Source organism: Anolis sagrei, chromosome 6 (genome assembly GCF_037176765.1).
Source record: "Anolis sagrei isolate rAnoSag1 chromosome 6, rAnoSag1.mat, whole genome shotgun sequence".
In the NCBI taxonomy this organism is placed as follows: Eukaryota; Metazoa; Chordata; class Lepidosauria; order Squamata; family Dactyloidae; genus Anolis; species Anolis sagrei.
This window is the reverse complement of record NC_090026.1, coordinates 108537085-108563663: the sequence shown is the minus strand read 5'-3', so window position 1 is coordinate 108563663 and position 26579 is coordinate 108537085. Positions and strand designations below refer to the sequence as shown.

Below are 26579 nucleotides of genomic sequence, written 5' to 3'. Positions count from 1 at the left end.
GATTAACACCACTGAGAAGGCCCTGCTCCTCGTCCCCACCAGCCTCACTTGTGAAAGTGGCGGGGTCGAGAGCAGGGCCTCCCCAGAAGATCTTAGGCTTCGAGGTGGGATGTAGAGGGAGATCCGTTCGGACAAATACACCGGGCCGGAACCGTATAGGGTTTTGTAGGTCAAAACCAGCACTTTGAATTGTGCTCGGAATTGAATCGGCATTAATGACATGCAGTGTGGAAAAATCGTTTTCAACCATGAAGAGAGTGAAAAGTGTATCTAAAAGTTTAATGACAGACCAGAGACTTAGTGGACTAGCAATGATTTCCATCCATCGGGACATCACTATCAAACTAGAAAAAGTAATTGGCAAAATGGCTGGGGAGAAGAAAAGAAGGCTGTTGCTGTAAAGTAAAAAATAAGTCAAAAAGTATTCTAAACATTTTGTTAATGAAAGCAAATAAATAACATTTATTATTTAAACTGTTATGTTTATTCATATCATGATCTGATCACCATGTTCAATATATCCCATATGCATGGGGGTATTGGGATAACGATACAAAAGGTTTGCTAGGGTAGATCCTCTCTCACTCAGACTCAGCCCCCTGCCCACCGAATCAAAATCTTGGCTATGGGACTGCCAGCAGGGACTTGTATCTGGATCGTTTAGGTCCTGCAGTCCAACAATTTAAACCCGATGAAATAATAGCTTCGTGCTCTTGCCTTTTCATCTAGCCATCCCTGTTGTCTGTGCTAGGTAAACTTCTTCAGAAGCAACATTTATCAACTAGTATTTATTAGTTATATTTCTTTCTTTTCATGAAGGAAGGAATGACTATGGTTTTTCTTTTCTGCACTTTATCCTCACAGCAAATCCCAAAGCCAAGGAAGGGTGATGTATCCAAAATCACACAACAGTTTCATAGCCCTGCAAGGACTTGAAGCTTCAAGGCCCCTTCTACACTGCCATGAAATCCAGATGATCAAAGCAGATAATCCACATGACCTGCTTTGAACTGGATTATATGAGTCTAAACTGCCATATAATCCAGTTCAAAGCAGATCATCTGGATTTTATATGACAGTGTAGAAGGGGTCCAAGTCCCAGGCCAGGATCAAAATGCTATAACAGAAAGCCTATGTAAAACATAGCTGACACGGGAGGTTGCTCCAAATACAAACATTTCTACAGGTATTGTTTTGGTACTGAATATCATAAAATGTGAAGAATAATTTATTTTCTAATTTGGCCCTGGGTGGGATACAGATAATAATTTAAAAATGTATGCCTAAGACTTTGTTTGCCTGTTGTAGTTTTTTTTTTTTTACTTTTCACTGACACATTTCCCACAATTCTTGACACATTCATAAAGAAAGCCAGTCTTTACAGTTGACAAACAGGGTCAAAACGTTGACAATCAGGGTCAAAAAGTATTCTAAACATTTTGTTAATGAAAGCAAATAAATAACATTTATTATTTAAACTGTTGTGTTTATTCATATCATGATCTGATCACCATGGTTACAAACAGGATAGGCTTTATAGGTTTGATCTTAAGTTGAATTTGTATGTAAATTAGAACAGGTACATTTTTTAAGTGTAACTCCAGCCATATAGATAGAGCTTTGGATAGCATAGGGAAAGGTTAATGCCTCTGTGGCATTAACAGAGGCATTAACCTCTGTGCCGCTGTTCAGAAGATTTCACCTCACTTTCTGTCCCTGTGAGAATTGGATTTTGAAAAAAAATGGCTTTTTCTGGGGGAAAAAGGATTGGTGATAAAGCTTCAGTTGAGATACCTTTTCCCATGATATCTCATTCAGGAGTGAATTTTCCTTCTGAGGGGTAGATTTCTCCCACTTCCTGTTGTCTCATTCCTGTTCTTAACTATGAGTCATTTCTAAGTCAGATGTTTGTAACTTGGGGACTGCCTGTATAAGACATGCCATTGCTCCACATATATACATTTATACAGATATTGTTTTGGTTCTGGTTCCCATAAAATGTGAAAAATAATTTCTAATTTGGCCTGTGTGGGATGCAGACGACTATTTAATAATGTATGCCTAAGGTTGGCTGCACCTTGTAGGGCTTTTCTCTAATGCACTTCCTTTTATTTTAATTCAAGAGAGAAGCAGATGTTAACAGCTGACACACAGTATCCATCAGTCTGTATATATTTATTACCACAGCGTGGAAATACCACATTTTTGGACCATAACTTCTAGTCTCTCTGAACCAACAATTCTATTGGCTATGTTGACTCCAGGATTCTGGGAGTTACACTACCAAAAAAAAGATACTGTTGTGTTATATGGGTGGATGCCACAAGGGGGTGCTAGAGAGAAATGGATAGTCCATTTTATTGGAGGGGGGTTGAAGGAAGAAAACCATTTCCACCATTTTCACTGGTTACTCTCCCTCCTCACTTCTCATTTCATACATGAGGGTTGTTTCCACAATGGGGACACGGATGGGGGGAATAACAGGAAAACAGGTGAAATGATTTTACTTCTTCAACCAACCATCCACTCCCGCAAAATGGACAAGCCCCCTCTCTCTAGCGCCCCCTTGTGGCTTCCACCAGGATAATGGAGCAGTACCCAAAAATGGAACAGTACCCCAAAAATGTAACATTTTCAAGTTCTCTTTATTCCGGTAGTAAGTACAAACTTCCCAGTACTGGTAAGAAAGCAACAAACCTAGCTTTAGGGAAGTGAGTAGGAGGCACAAAGAGAATGGAAGATTTTGATTGTTGCTAAGAAAGTGATCATAACGAAATAAGAGAGAGATGCTTATTCCATTCAGGAAATAAGTATTAATATCATTCAACCAAAGCTAATAAAAATGCATAGCTTTCTCATTTTATTGGTGAGTTAATAGTCATATTTCTTATCCTTCTCCCATTCATTGTGCCTTAGGAACAGAAAATCAACAAAACTAAGTTGTTGCTTTAATTCTGTGAAATCTCGTGAAATGAGTATTGTTTTCTATCTAGCTGCTGCTTGACTAACACAGCTTATGCGACTGCCCCCTCTTGTGGATTCTGATCACCGTGATTTAAACATTGCATGGGATGTTTGATCCTGCCCACAAATCCTTCCTGTAAAGTTCACTTGAATTTTCAGTTCTAGAGTAGCCTGATCCAAAGATATTTCTCTATGGATTTTTTTTCCAAATTGCAGCATATATTATTCCAATTAAAAACCCAGAACCTATGGCTAGGGTTTGAGGGATGGGAGGCTGTACAATAAGTTTGATTTTCTTTCTAAATATTATTTTCCAATATGTGATTAGTCCCATCCACCTTCAGATTGTGCACTTTCATAGAAAAACTTGTAGAAGAATATGCATGCAGATAGAAGCGATTCCTGCAATTGTGCCAGCTAGAAAAAATATTCCTTTGACTATATAAATTGCTGCTAGCTATATCCATGCAGTATCAATTCACGCAATCATTTGCATGAATCACACAATCATTTATGCCCCGCCTAATTTAAATCTGCCCATGTGAAGCAGTTGAATATAGCACCAAATGAAAGTTGTAGAACAATCACAGTAGGTCTTAAACCTACACCTGTTGATAGACATTATAAGCTAGCTGGCATTGCTCCCCCCCCCCCCCCCCAATGTGCAATGGGAAGTTGCTGCCAATTGCGAGAGAGAAAAAGGCAGAATACTGTGAAAGCCACTCACTGTATAGCTATCAGCCTCCTCTCAGTAGATTCAAATCAAAGGAAAGTTTAATGAGAACCACTACTCCTCAAAATATTCCTCCAGCAACAACAAGAATATCCCTGTGGGCAACAAAATCAGGCAATTCCAACTGGATGCCCCCCCCCCCAAGCCAAGAATGGGCAACTTTGAGGCCCTGCCACACAGCCCTATATCCCAGAATATCAAGGCAGAGAATCCCACAATATCTGCTTTGAACTGGATTATCGGAGTCCATACTCAGATAATGTGGAATTTTCTGCCTTGATATTCTGGGATATAGGGCTATGTGGAGGGGCTCTTGGAAATCCCTGAACAGACTCAGAAGTGGTGTTGGGAAATCAAAAGACAACCTGGCAAAATTTTATTACCTAGAAGACCCCTCCGCCTTGTGTGACTGTGAAGCAGAACAAACAACTCAGCATCTGTATGCTTGCCCACAATGCCCTGCCTCACGCACAGAGGAAGAACTGTTTAAAGCTACAGTCAATGCGGTTGCTGTTGCCCCTTTTTGGTCAAAAATTATTTCGCTGCCAATGCTCCTTTCTTTTATCAATTTTATACTTATTTATTTATGCAATGCTTTTTACACAAAATAAATAAAGATAAATTTGCATGAAACACTAAACCATGGTTTAGTATAATTTGAGCATGTTTGAATGAGCTCCGCTAAGCACCAGGCTGTTGAGGTCTCCTGGAATTATCCTCACATCTCCAGATGTTGAGTTTTCAAACCTCTTAACAGCTGGTGATCACAGTAGCCCAGGGGAAACTCAGGCCCCATCTATATTGCCATTTAGACTGGATCTACACTGCCCTATATCCCAGGATCTGATTTGAACTAGATTCTGTTATTCTATACTGTCAGGTAATTTGGGATAAACAGATAATCTGGGACTAGATCCTGGGATATAGGGCAGTGTAGATCAAGCCATAATGCAGTTTCATAATGCAGTTTACTGCATTGAACTGCATTATATGAGTCTATACTGCCAAAGGGCCCTTCCACACAGGCATATAACCCAGAATATCAAGGCAGATAAACCACAATATCTGCTTTGAACTGGAGTGTGTGAGTCCACACTGCCATATATCCCAGTTCAAAGCAGATAATCTGGGATTTTATTCAGCTCTGTGGAAGGGGCCTTAGTCCTACTGTTGTCCTTACATTCATGGTGTATGTCTGGAACACCATCTTCTGAGAGCCCTTTTCACACTGCATTTATAATGCTATATTCCACTTTATCTGTCATGTCTGCATCCTATGGAGTCCTGGGATTTGTTGTATGTGTATGTTGATGCTGTAGAGCTCTCTGGAATTCCTTCCACACCCTTCCCTAAACTGCATGTCCCAGAATGTAATGGGGTGTTGCCTTAGTTGCTAGGAAAGTATGCTTAGTATGCAATAGCTGTGTAGTGGGTAAGAGCCCTGGCCTCAGGAAAAAAAAATCAGCCAACATCTTCTTAAAAACACACACACACACACACACATAACTAGAACCAGGGAAAACACACAGCATTAGGTTAAGATTCTATATATATATAATCATCTAGAGCAGAGGTCCTCAAACTCTTTAAGCAGAAGGCCAGTTCATGGTCCTTCAGACTGTTGGAGGGCCAGACTAAAGTTTGAGAAAAATGAAACCTATGCACATTGCACATATCTGATTCGTAGTGCACAAAATAAAATAAAATAAAATAAAAGAGCAATGCAGTATTAAAATGAAGACCCATTTTAACCAACATGATCTTACCAGTATTTTAATAGGAAGTGTGGCCCATATGAGTTAGGGCTCTTCCACACAGTGCTCTATCCCAGAATATCTAGGCAGGAAATCCCACATTATCTGAGTATGAACTCAGATAACCCAGTTCAAAGCAGATATTGTGGGATTTTCTGCCTTGATCTTCTGGGATATAGGGCTGTGTGGAAGGGCCCATAGTCAAGTTAATTAAGATTGTGTGCCTTCAAGTCATTTCAGACCTAGCATGACCCTAAGTTAAAGTTTAGGATGGTGGTCAGATAAATGACTTTGGAGAGCTACATCCGGCCCACAGGGTTTAGTTTGGGGACCCTTGACTTTGTGTATATTCTCATTACCACTAGAGATTGAATAGTTAACAATTTTATTTGCAGTTCTTGTTTATAGCAGATGGTGGTGCTAGAGCTAAAGGTTAACCATTCAAAAGTCCAATTTATAAGATAAGATTTATAAGAATAATGTTAACAAATTGTTACATTCAAAGCGAAGAGTTTGTAAACCTTTTCATCCCAAACATACCACAACCTCCTTCCTATTAGTAGTAGAAATTGTTCTTAATACTCATAATTAGTCATAATGAGTCAATAATAATCTAAATAAATAAATAATGCACATACTACTTTTTAACAGAGAGAGTTCCCCCCCCCCCAAAAAAAACCCCAGAGAACAACAGATTAAAAAGAAAACAGATAAAACAAGATTAAATGGATGATAACGGTGGTTCCTGGTGTTGTGAGCTGTTGGTGCTCAAATTCTGTCATGGCTAAAGAGCTAACATTTAAGCCTATTAAGTCTTGAAGCGATTCTTTACAAGATCCTTTGAAACTGCAGATTTGTTCTGTAGCCACACGGGGTGTAATAGCATCACAGGGGAATATTGACTAATCACTCCTTTGTACTGATTGATGTTTATTAACGCCCTCGAGCAGAACTTTCTTGGAGACATCCTAGAGGATTTCCCCGATTTTGATAATTTCCATAAACAAAGAGGGATTTTCTATCACGTCCAATAAAATGAGTTTTGGGGGAGGGGGGTTACAAACACAGGCAATGCAGCCGTGTAGGGGAGGGGGAAGCTCACACTGATTTTTCCTTAATCTCTAGTGGGTTTAATGCATTGCTACGTGCAATTATTTATTAAAGACAGAATGTTTCCAGTTAACATCTCAAACCATCAGGTTGCGTGTCAGCCACTGTTTCCCGCAGATACGAGTTGGTATCATGTGCTTAAATCATCACCTTCTCTAGTAATATATATTTTATTGGTTTTCTTAAAATACATCAATACATCAATACTTTCAATATTCTTATATTTCATACTCAGTTCATTACTTCAACTTGTATACTCCAAGCAATGTTTGTGCTACCTGGAAGGTGCTAGAAATTATAGTTCTGAAGTTTAACCCTTTCAAGCTCTGGATTGTAGAAAAATATAATGTACATCGATGCATACTGGTTTCAAACCCTGTATGTCACAGAGTAGGAGCTACTTAAAATGAATATGAAGCCCTTACATGAACATGAGTATCAGAGATGGCAAATGTTATTTTCAAACTACAACCAGGGCTGCCAGGAGTGGATTTAGGTCCATATGAAATTTCTGTGGTGTAATATAAAATCATGCACAGTTCATGTTTGATCAGTCCACACACTGTCTTGCCAGAGAAAAAAATATATACGCAGATGATCAATAATAAATAAGTAGTTTACTCTTCATAATACAGAACAACATATATACAATCATGTGATCAGTTGCATCGACTCACATAATGTCCTTTTAGAGAGATTTAAAATGGTCTTTCTTTGTCCATGTGGAAAATCTTCCTCCAGCAACTCATGAAGTAAGAACACACTCCAAACTGTCTCTCTGCTTCTGAGCACCTGCACAGCTCAAGCCTGAAAAATGTAACAGTAACCAAAACTCCCAGACTCAACTAGCTCCCTGGGTGTAGCCCAAACAATTAGCTTCAAGCATCTTATTTTAAGTTGTCACACGCATACACCTAACTGATTTCTTACATGTCCCAACAATTTCTGGGATTGGAAGGGCAGAAGTTCACTCAGTTCTTTTAAGGTCCTTCAGATCTTTGTGGGGTGAAGGGAAACATTGAGGCACTGCCACCCACAACTAGCTTCCTGTCCTTTTCCAAGTTCTTTAATCAGACCTGGGAAATCCAAGAGGGAGTACATCACACATATAAAGGCACTGTCTTCTGTCCAAGATCTTGCTGCCACCTGAAATGCCTGTTTCATTCTACCTAATGATAGGGATAGATCTGCCATCTGCTTGCACAACATCCAATGTGTGGGCACCCAACAGGCAAACAGGCTATTGAGAAAGAAATCTGTTTTATACTAAGTCAGAACTTTGGTCCATCTGGCCCAGTGATTCCCAACCTTTGGCCCTCCAGTTGTTTTGGTCTTCATCTCCCAGAAATCCCAACCAGTTTACCAGCTGTTAGGGATTGTGGGAGCTAAAGTCCAAAACACCTGGAGGACCAAAGGTTGGAAACCACCCATCTAGCTGAATATTGTCAACTCTAACTGGCAGTGGCTGTCCTGGGAGTGAGTCAAGAGTCTTTCCTAGCCCTACTTGAAGATCCATTGTATTCCCGGATGGTTCTTCACTGAAGCACTAGCAAAGTACTAGCAAGTACTGGCCATTCTCACCTTCCAAACACTTTTAAAAATTGTGTCAGAAGCAAATTGAGAATATACTACAAGTCACTTCTGGTGTGAAAGAATTTGCCATCTGTAAGGAAGTTGCCCAGGGGACATCTGGATGTGTTACCATCCTGTGGGAGGCTTCTCTCGTGCCCCCACATGGGAAGCTGGGCCTGACAGATGGGAGCTCAGCCTGTCTTGTGGATTCAAATGTCTGACCTTCACATCTTCAGGTCAGCAGTTCAGCTGGTGCAAGGGTTTAACCCATTGCACCAGCACAGCTCCTTGTACCACTGAACACTGGTTAAATTTGATGTGCTCAGGGTCATATTGTGATTTCTACTGGGGTGGTTTTGCTCCACTGCTTTGGACGCAATGCTACCTTAATCTCAGTGATATAAAAGCCTGTACCACAACTGCTAGAAGTTAATTCATACAAGCAAGTTGCTAGAAATCTGGCCCATCATATTAAAAGGGAACAAAGTGAGAACAGCAATTTAGGAGAAAGGCAGATGCATCCACAGTCAAGCTAACTACACTAAGTTTATAATTGCAAGTGCAAAAGAGGACAAAAGAAACAAAGAGTTGAAACTTTTTAATATAGAAGGAAGATGAAGGATTTCGGTTAATGATCTATGTATAATACTACTACAGGAAATAGGTGACTATTATGCATTTGTGGCAGGATGACTAGGCATCTTTCCCTTTAAAATATATGGTCATCCATTAATTAATAATTCTCTAGAGAGACAAATTCCAGGGAATAGTTTAAAATCTTGTTGGGGAGTTATGACATTGTAAATTAATTTACCATCATAGAAAGTTGTATTGCATTGCTGTGCAATAATTGTATTCATAGGAGGGACCTTTGTGAAAGGAGACCCAATAACATGGGACATAGCTGCAATTGTCTAGAATGGAAGGTTTCAGCAGATTAATCTTGCAAACTATTTGCTGAAGTTCTGTCTCCTACACAACTATTAAAATGCAGCAGTCCTCATTCAGAATGATAGCCAGACAGCAATATATTCTATGCACTATTTGGTTTCAGTGTATTTCTAAACCTCCAGAACATCAAGGTCAAGATTATTTCAGTTTTTATGTCTTCTTTTATCTTCAAACGTACTGAAGGGAAGAAAGACCTGCTTTTGAATACCCAAGAAATCCTACAATAGCATGTATTTCCTTTAAACAGTTGTGGGAATTACTTGCCACAACATCATTAGGGTTTTTTCTTTCTTTCACAATTCATTATGATGTCCTGGTGTCATTATAAGGTTGTGTTTCCACTTTCTTCTGAGAGCTTTTCTATCTTGTTGAAAGAAATATGCAGCAGTAAAATTCTCGACAGCCATTTGACAATATATGCAAATGTGTTAAATAGCTTTGAAGCAGACAAGAAGAAAGAGTGACTCTCCCAATAAGCTTGGATGCATACGAAGTCTTTTCCATAATGAACGTGGCTAGATTTTAACAAAGGCCATGCATAATAAAAATGTAAATGAGTTTGCTTTACGAAAAGTATAACTTTAACGTCCTTTGTTATGGGCTGTCCTGGAACTTTCCTACAAGGTTATCACTGTGTGCATGGAGATTTAAACTGGAGTCTTCAATGGCATTTAAAGAAGAAGAGGGGGGGAAAAAACCAGAACGGACCAAGTGTGATGTGCATGCAAAGCTACCTTAATGTTCAGAATATGAATTGCCTCTGGGTGGCAGAAAACCAACTGCGCTGGTATCAGGCAGCCTGATGGACTCCATGTGGCTCCCAGCCTGGAAATTTCACCCGTTTGACATGTGATGGGCTCCTCATGGCCGTGGCAGTGCTGTCATTGAGGAATGGCACAGAAAGGACAGGCCCCCCACCCTTCCCCTTCGCCGCCACGCACTTTGCAACCCCCTGGAGTTGCCGGCCCATGGTTTCCCCATCTTGCCTAGATACGGACAGCACTTCATAAACACAGAGAGAAGTGTGGGTGGATAGAGCCGCCCCAGCTGGCTCCCTTGACACAAACGCCACAATAAACTGGTCTGAATGATGAGGGCAAACAAACAGTATGATATGCATTATCCCTGTCAATAACCCATCCCCATGTGTTACGGTCTTTTTGTACACTGGGTACCGCAGCCCTTTCTTCCGGCGAGCTCTATTTAGCCTACTGAATTTCCCTCCCATTCATATTATAACGAATATGACAGGATTCAGAATTTTTTTTAATGTTAGCTGTATTGTATAATTGTTGTGGGCCCCAGCGGTGGCATATTTCCATTTCTTTTCCCCCTTCCCCTTTTTACGCCTCATGCTTTTACAAATAGACAGCTTCTTAATCTTTCAGTTTTCAGACAGAGACATTGAAATACAGTTGCTTCGCCAAGAAATTGCGGAATTCAAAGAGCAAATGGCCATCGTTAGTGCAAGAAACGCACGCCTTCAAGACACTGTGAGACGCAGAGAGAAAGAACTTGTTGAGTTAGGTAAACTTTCTCACAGACCAAGAAACTCAGTTGGATTTTAACTATATAGAAATTTTGGGGTAGTGGCATTCATCCTCTAAATTGGGGTGGAAAATATGGCACAGTTGTTTTTTGAATTTTTCTGTTTTCCTCTGTTATTTGAGGTGTTTCTGAAATTTCTCTGCAGAAAGTAATTTTTGAAAACATAGGCTTATTTGTGTTGTATATACTAATGTGAAAAGAAGGTTTGTTATTGACATGTAGAGCATGTTGATATTTACACTTTGAAGTCAAGATATTGTATAGTATTTGAAACTTTTCTTACAAAATTGATATTTTAATATTTTGAAGCATAATTACAAGTTTTATTCACACTCCTTGTAAATACTAAAATGATGCTGAAGCACAGGCTGAGCATGCCTTATATGGAGAACTCAAATCTAAAATAGCCAAAATTCAAACTTGTCTACATGAGTGGCTGAGATAATGGTGCCTTTGTTTTCTGATAGTGGTGCCTTCGTTTCATGGACAAAATTATTTAAAATATTGTATATAAAATTACTCTCAGGCTAAGCTGTAAATGAAGCACAAATACATTTTGTGTTTAGACATCTCCAAGATCTTTCATTACATATCAAAAAAGAATCCAAAACATGGAACACTTCTGTTCCCAATCATTTTGGATAAAGGATGCTCAATGTGTTTAAAAAGAAATGTGTGTCAATGAGGAAACAGAATTAAGGTATATCTCTTTTTGTCAGGGATGCTTTTTTCTAGCTTATTCTAAATATACAGTAGAGTCTCACTTATCCAACATAAATGGGTCAGCAGAACGTTGGATAAGCAAAAATGTTGGATAATAAGGAAGGATTAAGGGGAAGCCTATTAAATGGTAAATTACATTATGATTTTACAAGTTAAGCACCAAAACATTATGTAGTAATTACTGTATTTACGAATTTAGCAACAAAACATCGCAATGTATTGAAATAGCTGTGGATCCGGGTGGGAACAAACTGCGTTGGATAATACAGAACATTGGGTGAGTGAAGGTTGGATAAGTGAGACTCTACTGCATGTCAGATATTTCAAAAACTTGATTATTGAAATATTTGGCCAGTTTTTTCTTAAATAAATTGTTCTTGGCTGTGAGAGGCACTGCATGTCTGGTTACACAAATGCTGTTATGGTACTGTTGTGCACATACCTCTTATTGTTATAGTTAGGAATGGACAGCTAGAATTGTAGATACATATAGTTTCTGCTCCTCTTTCCTTTGCTACTTCTCTCTCTCTCTCTCTCTCTCTCTCTCTCTCTCTGGATCTGGGTATGTAGAAAGATAGACTAAAAGATGGATGAATGAATATACATTTTAAAAGAGTTTCCATTTTGATTCTCTAGGTGCTCTCAAGGCAATCAACAAGCCTCACTAAAATAAGACTTAAGACAACAATAACAAAAGTTTTGTGAAGTAATTTAATCAATATATCAAAGCCAAGAATATGAATTTAATGTAAAGCCAGTCTTACATAAAGGCAATTTTATCACCTCACATGTTGGGGTCTTCCCTCTTGCTCAACCCAATATCTCGTCTTCAGAAATAATGTCTGGGCAATAAAGAGCCACCTGCTACCGCACTTTGTGCGAACTGTGACTAAAAGCGAAGATGTGCAAAGCTTGCATGAATGAAAAGCGATGGGTGCTTGGACACACTTGGCTCTTGAACTTATTTCTTAATCTCTCTCTCTGGCCAGCCAGTTGAGCGGCAGGGAGGGCGCTGTGAAGGCCAAGGCCAGTTGAGAAGGTCACCGGGTCTGCCATTGCCTCCATCCACTCATGCCTTCCGGTGGGCTTACAGACTGACCTGTAGCGTGCAATATGAATCTCTTTAAATAGCCATGTAATTTCATGGTCTCTCTGCTTTATCCCCCAACCCCACCCTCTGCTTCCTTCAGAGAATGAAATGCAATCTGTGCAAGAGAAAAAAGAAAAAGATATGAAGATAATTCAAAAGGTACTGTATTCTTTATTTATTTATTGACAGTGATGGATTACCTCGTACAAAGACACTGGAGCCAGGGAGTTATTCACACACATAATGGAAAAGAGCTGCCCTTCCAACTGCCTAGAGACCTTTGGGCTAATTTTTGCATAACTCATCACTCCCCATAGTTCTGACAAGTTGATATTCTTAATCTTAAAAAGATATAGTTGCTGCAGGGCTCGAGCTAGGAAACTTAGGCCCCTTCTACACTGCCATATAATCCAGATTACCAAATCAGAAAATCCACATTATCTGCTTTGAACTGGATTATATCAGCCTACATTGCCATATAATCCAGTTCAAAACAGATAATCTGGATTTTATATGGCAGTTTAGAAGGGGCCTAAGATCCTGACACTAAGGGTGGTTCCAGACAGGACTTTAATTTGCACCTAATTGGTTGTAGGAAAATGGGGGGAGGAGGAAAATTGCTCCTGGCCCCTACTTCTGGTGCGTCATTTCTATGTGCTAGGAGAGCGCTGGCAGTAGGGAAATGCCAGTAAGGTAAGTAATTTTAATTTTCTAGGGAATGTCCAAATGGCCTGCTGGCACCCAGACATGAACATTCTGTTCCCCTCAGAAAAGTTTTAAAAATTAAAATTACTTACTTTTCTGGCATTTCTCTGCTGCCAGCCGACTCCTGGCACATAGAAATGACACACCAGAAGGGGGGGGAGGGATTTTCCTCCTCCCCCCTCCCCTTCTCCTATGCGCCAGGAGAGGGCCAGAAACAAGGAAATGCCAGCCAGGTAAGTTTTTTTTAATTTTTAAAGTCTTTTTTTTGGGGGGGGGGGAATAGCTGAATTAGCCCAGAAAACTTGAGAGGGCTGTTTGAACTGCCCCCCCCCAAGAAGTCCAGGACTTCTTAGGGGGCAGTCCAGACACTGGCCATACTTGATTAGACTGATCCAGTACCAAATTAATTCACCACAAATCAGGGTTTTTCTGCTTTGTGGCAAATTAATGCATTATTACATGAGGCGTTGCTTGGACGCCCCACATAAAAATCCAGTAGGGCGTACATTTTCCACCCTGTGTGGATGCGTCCTTGGTCTTACTTGGAACAGGTGAAGAAGGGAACAGAGGCATCAATGACTTGGAGGCAGAACTTCTAGAGCCCTCCCACACAGCCATAACATCCAGAATATCAAGGCAGATAATCCACAGTGTCTGCTTTGAACTGGGTTATCTGAGTCCACACTGCCATATAATCCAGTTCAATGTGGACTTTATACAGCTGTGTGGAAGGGGTCCTAATGTAACCTGGGATCCAAACTGGGGAAAGTTACTTTTAGGATGCTACTGCTCTTTTAAGGAAATGTCCAAAATCTGAACAAGAAGCCTTGTGATTCTATAGACCATTAAGTCTAAGGGCCCATCTAGACAGGGCCCAAAATGCACTAGTTCTCGTGCTTTTACCGGAGGCATCCAAACGACACCTCTGATAAAAGAGGAATAATTCATGGCAAACCCTGCTTTGTCAGGAATTATTTAGATATTCCATTGGACTCGGCCTTTCTGAAAGTAGTCTTTCCTGGCAGCCCAATTTAATTCTTCAGGCTCCGTGGGCCCGGAGAAACTAAGAGGGAACCTACTCTCCCCCCAAATCCCCCTTTAAAACCTTTAAAATAAAATAAAAACTTATCAGGCCACCATTATGCCACTCTGGAGGCTCCTGGTGTGTACCAATGTTGTACTAAGAGGCTAACACTCCTGCTCCCCTTCCTGTTTTCTGGCACAACTTTGATATGTGCCAGGCGCCTCCAGAGAGGCATAATGGTGGTCCAATAATTTTTAAAAAGGTTTTAGGGGTGATTTGGGTTGTCCCCTTTCTGGCATGGTAGTTGGGACAAGCAATAGGACAAGTAACAGGAAAACCTGCTTCTTTTGGATGCCCATGTGGACAGCAACACGCAAAAACAAGTTATTTTAATCAATTTTTGCGCACAATAAATTGCTGCCTGGAAATGCCCTATAAGAACAGCAATGCAATGTAGGTAGTTACTGGAACTTTGAAATAATCTTTTTGGGGGGGATTACAACTGTGAGAACCAGTCAACATGGCATCCTGGGAATTGTAGTCCAAAAATGTCATTTGTCCTAGTTCTTGTTATCCATAGGATGTATTTCCAGTCAAATTCTTTTTTAAAAAATCAATTTCAAAAAATCTACTTTACTACCTTATACTTTGAATCCTCACTATCATTTTTAAATTGTAGCTAGTGAACTCTCAAGAGCTGCTGAAGTTGGAACTTGACAGGGAGAAGCAGCGAGTGCTATCTAAAACTCGGGTAAGATCCTGATCACAAATATTTCACTGATTAAACACACCGATTGATTACCATCACTTCAAGTACAGGGTTATGATGTATCATACATTTATCTTCTTCTCGTTCCATCCATTCAGAGGGCTCCTCCAACCTGAAACAGGGAATTATGTCAACAACAAATATACAAAATTTCATTTTAACGACGTAGTACTCAGTAGTGATAATAATGGGCCCTGTCCACCATAACTTCAAAGAGATTTCTGGTATCTTAGCCCTTTTTAAAAGAAATCAAGAAGTTTACAAACAGCTGATCCTTAATTATATAATTCTCAGCCTACATTTTGAAGGAGGGAGTGAGAGGCTAACTTAGGTTCCTTAATGTTTACTGTCAAATTATTTTGTTTTATAATAGAATATTTCACATTCGTACATTGAAATAAATCCCATCTTGACTTGTTTCCAAAACATCTGCCAAAACAGAATGACTTCTGTTCAGAAAGGTTGAGAATAGCACATCAATACCACTTCATTAATTTGTGTGCAGTTTGTCACACACTCTGCTAAGTTACAGTTTCTCTGATTATTCTCTTTTGTCTATCTTAGTATCATATGACGTGAGATCTTACAGGGAGGGTATAATCCTGGGAGTCTTCAGTCTTTGGCTTGAAAGAAAATAATAAAGCAGAACTGATCTTCAGAACCCCTCCATGAAATAAGAGGACTGATTGAAAAGTTCCCTACTTGTCTAATAATTTACTCAGAACCTTTTTATTAATGGAAGACTGTCATAATTTGAAGTCAAAACATTGTTCTGAATGGATGAATGTGACCAAAAACACTCCACAGCCAGGTTGGTAGTAAACTCTGGCTGGAATCCTGGTCGTAAACCTGAACACCAGTTGTTGTAGGATACCAACTTTTTCCAAGGTGATGAGAGAAGGTAGAGGAGAAGACCAGTGTCATTCAGTCATTTGGTTTAGGGATTGTGACTTGAGAAGACCAGGATTCAAATCTCCAGTCAAGAGAGTTAATCTCACCCACTCCAATAACTCAGAGTAACACCTCTATGCACCTCCTGCCATAGCAAATCATACAGAATCTTTGGAATTGTTTTTTTTACTCATTTAATTCCTATATATCAGTGAATGTAATGACAAAGTCAGAAAGTACAGCTGACCTGTCACATTTGTCTGTTGGCTTTTGTGGATTCAATTATTTATGGATTTTATATGTTCCCCATAGGAATCACTAAGTCCTCCAACACAACCCTATGGTCAACTTCCATTGAACATTAACCATAGAGCCAGATTGTAGGTCCTAGAGACTTCTAGAAACAAGATTCCTCTAGGCATTTGTAGGTCTTCCGGTGGGATTTTCTGGTCAACATCCAGTGGAAGTTGATTACAGAGTAGCAATGGAAGAAATACAAATACCTAGATAAATATATATATTAATTTTTATTCATTTTTTACTACCATGAAAAGTGAAAAATCCATCAATATATTTTTCACTACAAAACCAGGAGTGAAAACAAGAGTACTTATTAGACTTACAGACAAAACCATATGGGTTCAAAATGTCATTGTAATGTGGTGATAATAACAGCTTAGTCTAGAGCACATGCATATTCAAAGGTTCAAAAAGTAGATTCGCATAGAATTTTAGCTTTAGATATATATTTAGTTTTAGAGATATGTGGCTTGTAGATATGTTTTTGTGGTTGTAACTAACTTCAGGCATATTTTTATAACTTTATAGACAGTCATTTTAGTGTCATCTCTTCTGATGATATCACCTGGTAAGGTTCGCACCCTCCCCACTTGTCACACCATGCCAAATTCCACTCCATCATAGTAACCTGCTGGGTGACATTGGGGAAGTCACACTTTATTGGGCAATGGCCCTCTTCTTCTGTATGTATGAGTCTTGCAAGGAAGTCTCTACAGTAGGGTCACCGTATGTCAGAGTCGACTTAAAGACATGTCACAACATAACTGAGAGAAGAGCAACAAAATCTTCAAGCAACCAATATTTTAGCCTCTTCCTTTCCAGCTTATCCCTTCCCAATTTCTCAGTCTATTTCTTCAGAGCATTCCTTGAAAGCCACTGTACCCACAGCCTTTTTCCTGCTATCACAGCTTCTGGCCTTGACTAGGAGCCCCTGGTAACGCAATGGGTTAAAGCCTTGTGTCAGTAAGACTGAAGACAGGTCACAAGTTCAAATCCGGGGAGAGCATGGGTGAGCTCCCCCTGTCAGCTCCAGCTCCCCATGTAGGGACATGAGAGAAGCCTCCCACAAGGATGGCAAAACATCAAAATATCCGGGTGTCCTCTGGGCAATGTCCTTGCAAACGGCCAATTCTCTCACACCAGAAGCGACTTGCAGTTTCTCTAGTTGCTCCTGACATGAAAAAAAAATCACATAGACTAGCTAATAAGCACCACTGTAGCAGTTTCTCCTGATGAGAAAAGAACCAGGAGAAGAAGAAACATTTTGGGAAATCTGCCTGCGTCCAAAAGCCACTAAGTGTAGGCCTGCAATGAAGTCACTGCTGCAGTGGTGTAGAATCATAGAATCTTAGAATTGGAAGACACCATATGGACCATTCAGTCAAGCTCCCTGCCATGCAGAAAAAGCACGATCAAAGCACCCCCAACAGATGACCATCCAAGCCTCTGCTTAAATGCCTTCAAAGACAAAGCCTCCAAACGCTCTGAGGCATTGTTGAACAGCTCTTATTACCATGTTCTCCCTAATGTTCAAGTGGTATCTCTGTACTGTGAACCCATTGCTCCAGGGCTTAGTCTCCAGGGTGACAGAAAACAAACTTGCTCCCTCTTCCTTATGTATACAGCTTATCACTGTACAAGCAGGGGAATAAGTAAGAAGTGGCTTGCTCAAGGCTATCTAATGAGTAACAGCCATAACATGGAACAATTTATAGTAATATAGTTAGACTATCCCAATCATACATTATTACACAAATATTTTCCTGTTACCTTATGCAGAATTCAAAACTGGACAAATTGGACAACTTATTTTTTAATCAATATTTCATTTTGAAGCCCCTTCCCAGCTTTCTTCCAATCTGATAAAAGAATATCTTTAGCATTCTTTCAACCAATGTATCTGAAATATCTCTCAAGAAACACACTCAATGTGACAACACAGATTCATGAGAAACAGAAGGCTTTTAAAGTAAAGAGTAAAATGTTTCAGAGGATTGATCGTTATTGGCATGCATGTCTTTCTACAGGGTGCTTTGATAATTGCAAAAAAAAAGGAATGATGGAAATAATATAAATCAATCACTACATCAAATCTAATAAAAGAGGAATCAGAAACAGGACTACCTTTAAAATTTTGGATAATTGGCCCAAGGTATACATGAAGGAAAAAACTGTTTAAAGCCACTCTTGAACTATATCGTAACTATATTTCCCATGTTTCAAGACTGAATGCTTATACTAAAGGTGGTTCTGAGTTTGGCTCACAAATAGGCCTGGCATTAACTGTTTGGGGCTTTAATATGAAGCACAAAGATCTTGTGTCACTGCATCTTACCCCCAAGTAGACATGCATAACTTTACTCTGTCACCCAAAAAGGATGAATGTCTTCCAATGCCAGGATTTTTCCAGTTTCAGCTTTTTATACATTACAGGTTTTGTTTTTCTCATAAGAAAGTGAATTTACTTTTGTTTTGATTTTAAAGGAAGTAAAGGAAGCACAAGATAGCTTAGCAAGATTATCAGGAGCCCAAGTGAAAGTTTCGCCAGAGGTGATGTAGTTTACATTATTTATTTTATGTCATGTATTGTTTTATGTGTGATGTTTTATTCCCAAATGCTAACAGAGTCACTATCCATACCTTATATCTTATCTTAACGATTAGCAGAATGCCAGTTTCACTGATATTAGAGTGCTTTGCACTATAGAATTAATGAACTTTAACATTATTTTAACTGCCATGTAATTTGGTCTCGCCAGCACTCTTTGGCAAAGAAAGCCTCAGCTGTAGACCAGTGGTTCTCAACCTGTGGGTACCCCAGATGTTCTGGCCTTCAACTCCCAGAAATCCTAACAGCTGGTAAACTGAATAGGATTTCTGGAGTTGTAGGCCAAAACACCTGGGGATCCACAGATTGAGAACCACTGCTGTAGACTCAGGCAAAATAAAAACTACTGCAGCCTCCCCTCATTTGTGTGTTCTTCCTCATTAATAACTTTACCACACCCAACTCTTTTAATCAGTATGCAATACTCCCAAAAAGTTTAAAACTTGCACATATTACTTTTAATCAGCCTAATTAAATTTGTTTGTTTATTTTATTTACTTCACTTGCATACCACTTTTCTCTCTCTCACACACACACACACACACCCCAGGGCGGGGGGGGGGGGGACTCAAAGCAGTTTCCAACATATTTATGGCAAAATTTAATGTTTGACATACATATGAAACCTAACATAAACAACTATAACAGATAACTATCGATTAAATCATAAAAACGCAACAACATTTAAATATTAAAATGTGGAGTAAAAACATATTAATATAAATGTTAAAATCACATACTCCAGAAATTATGGTCCAAGGCCATTCCAATTATCAAATATCAATTGCACATAATCCCTGATCGTTCCTTGTATTGCTTACTGCCCAAAGGCTTGGTCCCATAGCCAAGTATGTATTTTTTTCTGAAGGCCAGGAGCGAGGGCACTGATCTAATTTCACTGGGGAGGGTGTTTCATTGTCGATGAACCATCACTGAGAAGGCCCTCTCTCTCATCCTCATCAGTTGCATCCGCGAGGGGGGTGGGACTGAGAGTAGGGCCTCCCCAGATGATCTTATCCTTCAAGATGGTTCATAGAGGGAGATACATTTGGAAAGGTAAGTTGGACCAGAACCATTCAATTAAACAAACATTTTCAGAAGTTTACACTACTGTACACATAATACCTATTGCAGTCCCTCTTCCTTAAACCTAATCATTATGCAGATGAACTGGGTGCCTTTTTAGTAATAAAGGATTACTTGTATTTTCCTGCCCAATGATAAACTAAATTTAGAGCTGATAAAACACTGTTTGGCTAAAGGCTATTCTTAACCCGCACCTCCCTCAGACATTCAAATAATGACACACAGCATGCAGGTACTCCAAAGTTAATGACTAAATTCATGGATAACTTTCCTGGCTCTTTGATGCTGTATTGCCTGGAAGAGGTGTTTGACTTCCTTTATTAATCACGCTTATGTTTAGAAAAGTGTGACATTCAGTGGGAAAGCCACATATGCTGAGATTAGCCAAACCTAAAAGCTGTTCCAGGAGAAAGGACAGAAAGGTGGCTAGTCAATTGTAATAGACAAACAGTTTTGAAATATCTGTAGTTTAATGAGATTTAAAAATGCAAACTATTATCCAGATTTCTTTTTTGCTAAACTTACGAAGAGATTCCAGTGACCAATGTCATTAGTCTGCTTAAATAAATTTCCCTAATGTATTTTCTCCCAGAATCAACTGAACAGCTAACAGCTGCAGCCACCAACCTGTGAAAGTTTCATTGTTTTATTTTCCATTAAATTCAATAATTTTTAGGTGAGCTGGAACTAACACTATCAGCAGCACGTAGACATTACTTTTCTTGTGTTTATGTCTTTTTTTCCTGCCACGGAACTCAAGGTAGATTGTAAAAAGGCAGTTTGCCAAAGCTTCAAAAAAGTTACTTCTGGAATCACCCCACCAGCATAATATGGCTTCCCAGCAAATGAGATTCTAGATAAAAATTCATTATCTAAATCAGAGCTTCTCAAACTGTTCTCCTCCAGATATTTTAGACTTTAGCTCCCACAATTTCTAAAAACTGGTAAGCTGGTTGGGATTTCTGGGAGCTGAAGTCCAAAACACCAGGAGGAAAAGAGTCTGAGAAACACTGATTGAGATCCATTTCACCCTGACTTCAGACCTAGTTATGGGACAGACAGCTTTGGCCACCATGGAGAATGACATTTTCAGAGAGCTAGATAGGGGAAATGTGTCTTGTTTGGTTCTGCTGGAACTCTCAGCCTTTCAATACCATCAACTGTAGTATTCTTCTTGGTTGCCTCTCTAGAATGGGACATGAATCGTTGTTTTTCAGTGGTTCCCATCCTTCCTGGGAGCAAACTCAATAAGTGGTGCTGGGGGATTCCTGTTCAACACGCTGGTCGTTGGCTTATAGATCTACCAGAGCTTGCTTCAGTCCCCCATGCTGTTTAACATACTAGACCATTGGAAGAGGATTTGGAGTTTGTTGTCACCAATATACATATGACTACCAACTCTTACCTTTCCTTCCCATATGATTCCAAGGAAGATGTTTTAGTTCTGAATATGTAATGGACTAGATGAGAACAAACAAATTGTGTTTAGACTTGGGTCTTAGAAGCATAGAATCATAGAGTTGGAAGAGACCTTGTGGGCCATCCAGTCCAACCCCTTGCGAAGAAACAGGAAAATCAAAGCACCCCCGACAGATGGCCATCCAGCCTGAACTTAAAAGCCTACAAAGAAGGAGTCTCCACCACACTCCGGAGCAGAGAGTTCCACTGCTGAACAGCTCTCACAGTTAAGAAGTTCTTCCTAATGTTTATGCGGAATCTCCTTTCCTGTAGTTTGAAGCCATTTTTCTGCATCCTCGTCTCCAGGGCAGCAGAAAACAAGCTTGCTCTCTCCTCCCTATGACTTCCCTTCACATATTTATACATGGCCATCATGTCTCCTCTCAGCCTTCTCTTCTTCAGGCTAAGAATGTCCAGCTCTTTAAGCCACTCCTCATAGGGCTTTTTCTCCAGATCCTTGATCATTTTGGTCACCCTCCTCTGGACACATTCGAACTTGTCAACATCTCCCTTCAACTGTGGTGCCCAGAATAGGACACCATATTCCAGATGTGGTCTGACCAAGACAGAATAGAGGGGTAACATGACTTCCCTGGATCTAGACACTAGACTCCTATTTATGCAGGCCAAAATCTCATTGGCTTTTTTTGCTGCCGCATGATATTATTGGCTCATGTTTAACTTGTCCTCGTGGACTCCAAGATTTTTTTCACACATACTGCTGTTGAACCAGGCACCCCCCATTCTGTATCTTTGCATTTCGAGGGAATGTCTCCAAGATATCTCCAAGATGTCTCCAAGATATCTCATTATGTATCTATATTTGTATCTGCAACTACTAGTATTACAACCTCTTCCCACCCCCCACCCCCAAATATATCTGAAATCCAAAACATGTCTTCTTCTAAGCATTTCAGATAAGTGATACTCAAACTGTACTGAATTTTGAAAAACTGCGTGTGTTGTACTTTCTCTGTCTTTGAAAGGGAACTACATTTCAGACAAAGGAACATGATATGAAATAGGTCATAGTGTGGACCAGCCATCTCATTATTGTGTCATACAAAAGACGCCTGGTTCAACAATATCTAAATGAAAAAGACTTAGAGATCCATCCCTAAAGTGCCCATTATGTAAAAAATAAGCTTCCCCCCCTTCATATGAATAAGTCAGTAAACAGAACTATCTGATTGTTTTGCTAGTGTTCAGAGGTGTACCGCAAGGTGTACAATGAGGTGCATAAAGCAGCACAAGAGAAAATAGAATACAATTACTGCTAAACACATACATCCCTTATTCAATATTTATCTTCTGACACCGATTTAGCGAAGTAGCTTGAATTGTGGCTAGATAGAGTGGTAGCACCTGCAGCTATTTCAAAAGGTTTCCTAAGCCTTGTGTTTGAATACATCTGAGCTGTATTTGCACAATAAAATTTGCTTTTTTATATACAAAAAGATATGAAAACACAATAGGATTCCTGAGTTTCACTGAAAGCTGAGTCAGCTCTGATTTTGCACGAGTTGTTTAAAATAGGTATCTGCCTAACATATATTTAAAGATATATTGATGAAAAAGTTAATCTTTTAAGGAATGAAATAGACTATGGGTTATTAATTGGTGGGTAATGTTTTGCCTGACAGTTGCTTAATGTATTTTTATATCTATAGATTGTACCATTTTGTTTAACCTCAAATAATGCTTACAGACCACAAACACATTACAAGTAATAAATAAATAACTTACCCAAGTAGTAGAGATGTATAACTCATGTCAAAATGATTGATAGCTGTCAAATGACAGTTGCCCCTCCCTTAAGGCAGGACATCCGATGTAGATCCCTCTCCTTTCCTCTGACGGACTAGGACAAGATCTGAGATATGGTTCATGAGACCTCTCCTCACCACCCTGGGCCAATAGGAACTGGTTTCACTCTCTTGTGCCATGTAGTCCAAACCACTGAAAATGTTGTTCAGAGATTTAAAAATAGTTTGCAGTCAATTAAGTCAGCAGTAGGGAGAGGACAAGAGGTAGAAATCCCCTGAGTCCCTTTGGGGAGATAAGGTTGTGTATAAATTATTATTATTATTATTATTATTATTATTATTATTATTAGATACACAACAAGATTAGTACACAGCAAACAAAATCACTATGCTGGCTTTTGTATATGATCACACATCAGACACTTCCCAAGTGTCTAGGACTGTGTGATGTATCGGTGAATAATGTGTGCAGATCCAAGTAGGGTGGGCTTTTGCAGCTGACAGATGGTAATTTTGTCACTCCCAATTGTGTTTAACTGCAGGCCAAGGTCTTTAGGCACTGCACCCAGTGTGCCAATCACCACTGGGAGCACCTTTACTGGCTTGTGCCAGAGTCTTTGCAGTCCTATTATTATTATTATTATTATTATTATTATTATTATTATTATGAATGTTTTTCCTAGCTTATGTGTTCTTCCACATTATTAACCTTCGCTATTCTTCCCACACACCTTCACTGTTTGCATATGTCTTAGTTTTCATCTGTGAAATATTGATGGGTATGACATTTATCATGATTGGAAGCCATTGACAGCCCCTTCTTCCATGAATGTATGTAAGCAGTCTGACTTGGTGATCATCCTGTAATAGCAAATTTCACAGTCTAGCTAGCTACATGCTCTGTAAAGTAACACTGTGTTTTATCTGTTCTGAGTTGTTCATTCAGGGAATACACATTGTAATATTTTGACTCAGGAATATTTTGACCCACTCTCTTCACATCATAGAGCAGTGTGTTCCCAAAGGTTGGTCTTCCAGGTGTTTTAGGTTTCAGCTCCCAAGCAGCTGAGACTTCTGGGAATTGAAGTCCTTGGAGGACTAGGGTTCAGGAATTAATGCTATAGAGAGTTTTATTAACACTTGCCTTTTTCATAGACAACTATTTACCTTTCGTCTAAGTGGAGTTGAAGCACCCTCTTGTTCATTTTGTTACCCATTTTCTCTATATGTACACAAAAGGCAGGAATGTGACATCCAGTTTATCTAGCTCAGGCATGGGCAAACTTAGGTCCTCCAGGTCTTTTGGACTTCAACTCCCACCATTCCTAACAGCCTCGGGCCCTTTCCTTTTAAGCAACTGAGGCGGGGAAAGAAAAGGACCTGAGGCTGTTAGGAATGGTGGGAGTTGAAGTCCAAAACATCTGGAGGGCCAAAGTTTGCCCATGCCTGATCTAGAGGTACTTGGCCCCATCTTTGGGCCTCTCTTGTGGTGATCTGTCACAAACAATAATCTGTCACAAACAATATCTATAATTGAAAGCTTCATTATCATCCCATTTGCTTGCCAAAATACGAGTCTGTACATTATATGGAGGCACTTATCCATGATGTTATCATTTCTGCTGGGGCAATCGCAGAACTATGCTCCCCTAAGTACATATCTGTATGGCAAGAAGCATAGAATTGAAAATCTTTAACAACACTCTCCAGAGCACACTGGTTGTTATTGTTGCCTTTCCCCTCCAGGTACCAAGTGAAGTCCCAGAAGAAAAACCAGCAAGGAAGAGAAGGGGAACAAAAGGGAAGGCAATCAAAGAGGGGGCTGCCAAAGACACTGCCGCCAGAGTAGCTGCTGCTAAAAAAGCCGCCATGAAAGAAGCCATGACCAAAGAAGCCAAGGCCAAAGAAGCCAAGGCCAAAGAAGCCAAGGCCAAAGAAGCCATGGCCAAAGAAGCAAGGGCCAAGGAAGCTATGCCCACAGAAGCTATGCCCACAGAAGCTATGGTCAAAGAAGCCATGGCCAAAGCAGCCATGGCCAAAGCAGCTGAAGCAAAAGAATTATTATTGGAGCCAGATAAGGTACACTATTATTATAATACAGGGTTAGTCAAAATGCATAGGCCAATAAGCCATTCAATTGAATGGCTTATTGGCCTATGCATTTTGACTAACCCTGTATAATACCTTCTGTATCTTTTGTGGTGTGCCAGCTTATGAAATATGAAAAAGAAAAGGAATGGGGCCATTGCCACCCAAAAGTATTCCAAGAAAATTACATTTGACCCATTCATTGCTCATCTCTGACAAGCTGTAAAAATATTTTGTTTCAGACCTCAAACAATGGAGCTTCTTTCATGATATATCATCCTTTTGTTGTATTTTTAAATGGATTTTGGTTTGCAGTTATTTTTCAGTATTTTAATCAGTCTGAGTTTAAATACATTTGTACAGAAAACTCAGATGAACTCACTGACTGGATGAATATTTATGCCACACCCACCATTATAGTTATGGTTTTGTTTGATTTTAATATATTGATAATCAATCCCAGGCCCTTTTCTATCATGCAGGCTGCACAAGAGATGGACAGGGCAACTGAGAGAAAAGAACTTCAGGCTGAGATAAAGAGACTGAGAAAAGCTGAACAAGAGGCAAGACAGATTGCACAGAGGTATACGCACAATATTTTTTTTGCAAACATGTATGATGTGTAATGTATTCTTGAAGGCTTTCATGGCCGGAATCACTGGGTTGCTGTGAGTTTTCCATGCTGTATGGCCATGTTCCAGAAGTATTCTCTCCTGACATTTTGCCTGCATCAATGGCAGGCATCCTCAGAGATTGTGAGGTCTTGATGTGATCTTTTCACATTAAAAAAAACTAATCCATTTCTCTCCCCCCGCCCCCTTGTTGTTGTTTTTTTTTTTTTTCTTTTAGACTCCAACAAGACATGAGTCAGTCTGGTCGATCATGGAAAATGAAGTTTGAAATTCTAAAGAAAAGGTATTTTGATGTTAGATGTGCATATGAACATAATTCACAACAAAGCTTCCAGAATAATTTATTTTAGTGAGATAGACAATGCAATCCTATCTGTACCTAGTGAGAAGTAAGTCCTGTGGCTGTGGGCAAATATATGTATTCTATGTGTGTAGGGAAAACTTCATTAATGGCATCATTAATGGAGGTAATACACTTACTGATTAGAAAATAGAACGACTGTCAATGCAACAGTCTGCATGCACATAAACAAAATACATCTCTGCAAACAAACCCAAGACAAGACAATAACAAAACCAAATAAGCAAGAAAACAATTATGGGCTTCTCCATTCACAAGCACTGGAATTAAGCTGATTTCTCTCCTCTTACCATAACTTCGGTCCATGTGTGTGTGATCCAATGTTCCCTTTTCCTTAGCTGGTGAATCACATCACTTTCCATGTGGACAGAACAGTGGCATAAAAACACAGAGAGGACAGAAACAGTCATAGGTTTTCAAGAGATTTGCATATTGTGCACTGGTCC

At 39.6% G+C, this 26579-nt stretch overlaps 1 protein-coding gene across 1 annotated transcript in view; it reads left to right on the top strand.

Annotated features, from left to right (window-relative positions):
• The window catches only part of C6H10orf67 (chromosome 6 C10orf67 homolog), a 52046-nt gene that overhangs the window by 10723 nt on the left and 14744 nt on the right, over positions 1 to 26579 (top strand). The window contains exons 6-13 of the mRNA XM_067469515.1: positions 10473 to 10611; positions 12546 to 12604; positions 14854 to 14925; positions 18619 to 18684; positions 24799 to 25004; positions 25080 to 25131; positions 25623 to 25723; positions 25990 to 26055. Of these exons, the coding sequence (XP_067325616.1) occupies positions 10473 to 10611; positions 12546 to 12604; positions 14854 to 14925; positions 18619 to 18684; positions 24799 to 25004; positions 25080 to 25131; positions 25623 to 25723; positions 25990 to 26055 (761 nt within the window). The remainder of the gene's footprint in view (positions 1 to 10472; positions 10612 to 12545; positions 12605 to 14853; positions 14926 to 18618; positions 18685 to 24798; positions 25005 to 25079; positions 25132 to 25622; positions 25724 to 25989; positions 26056 to 26579) is intronic.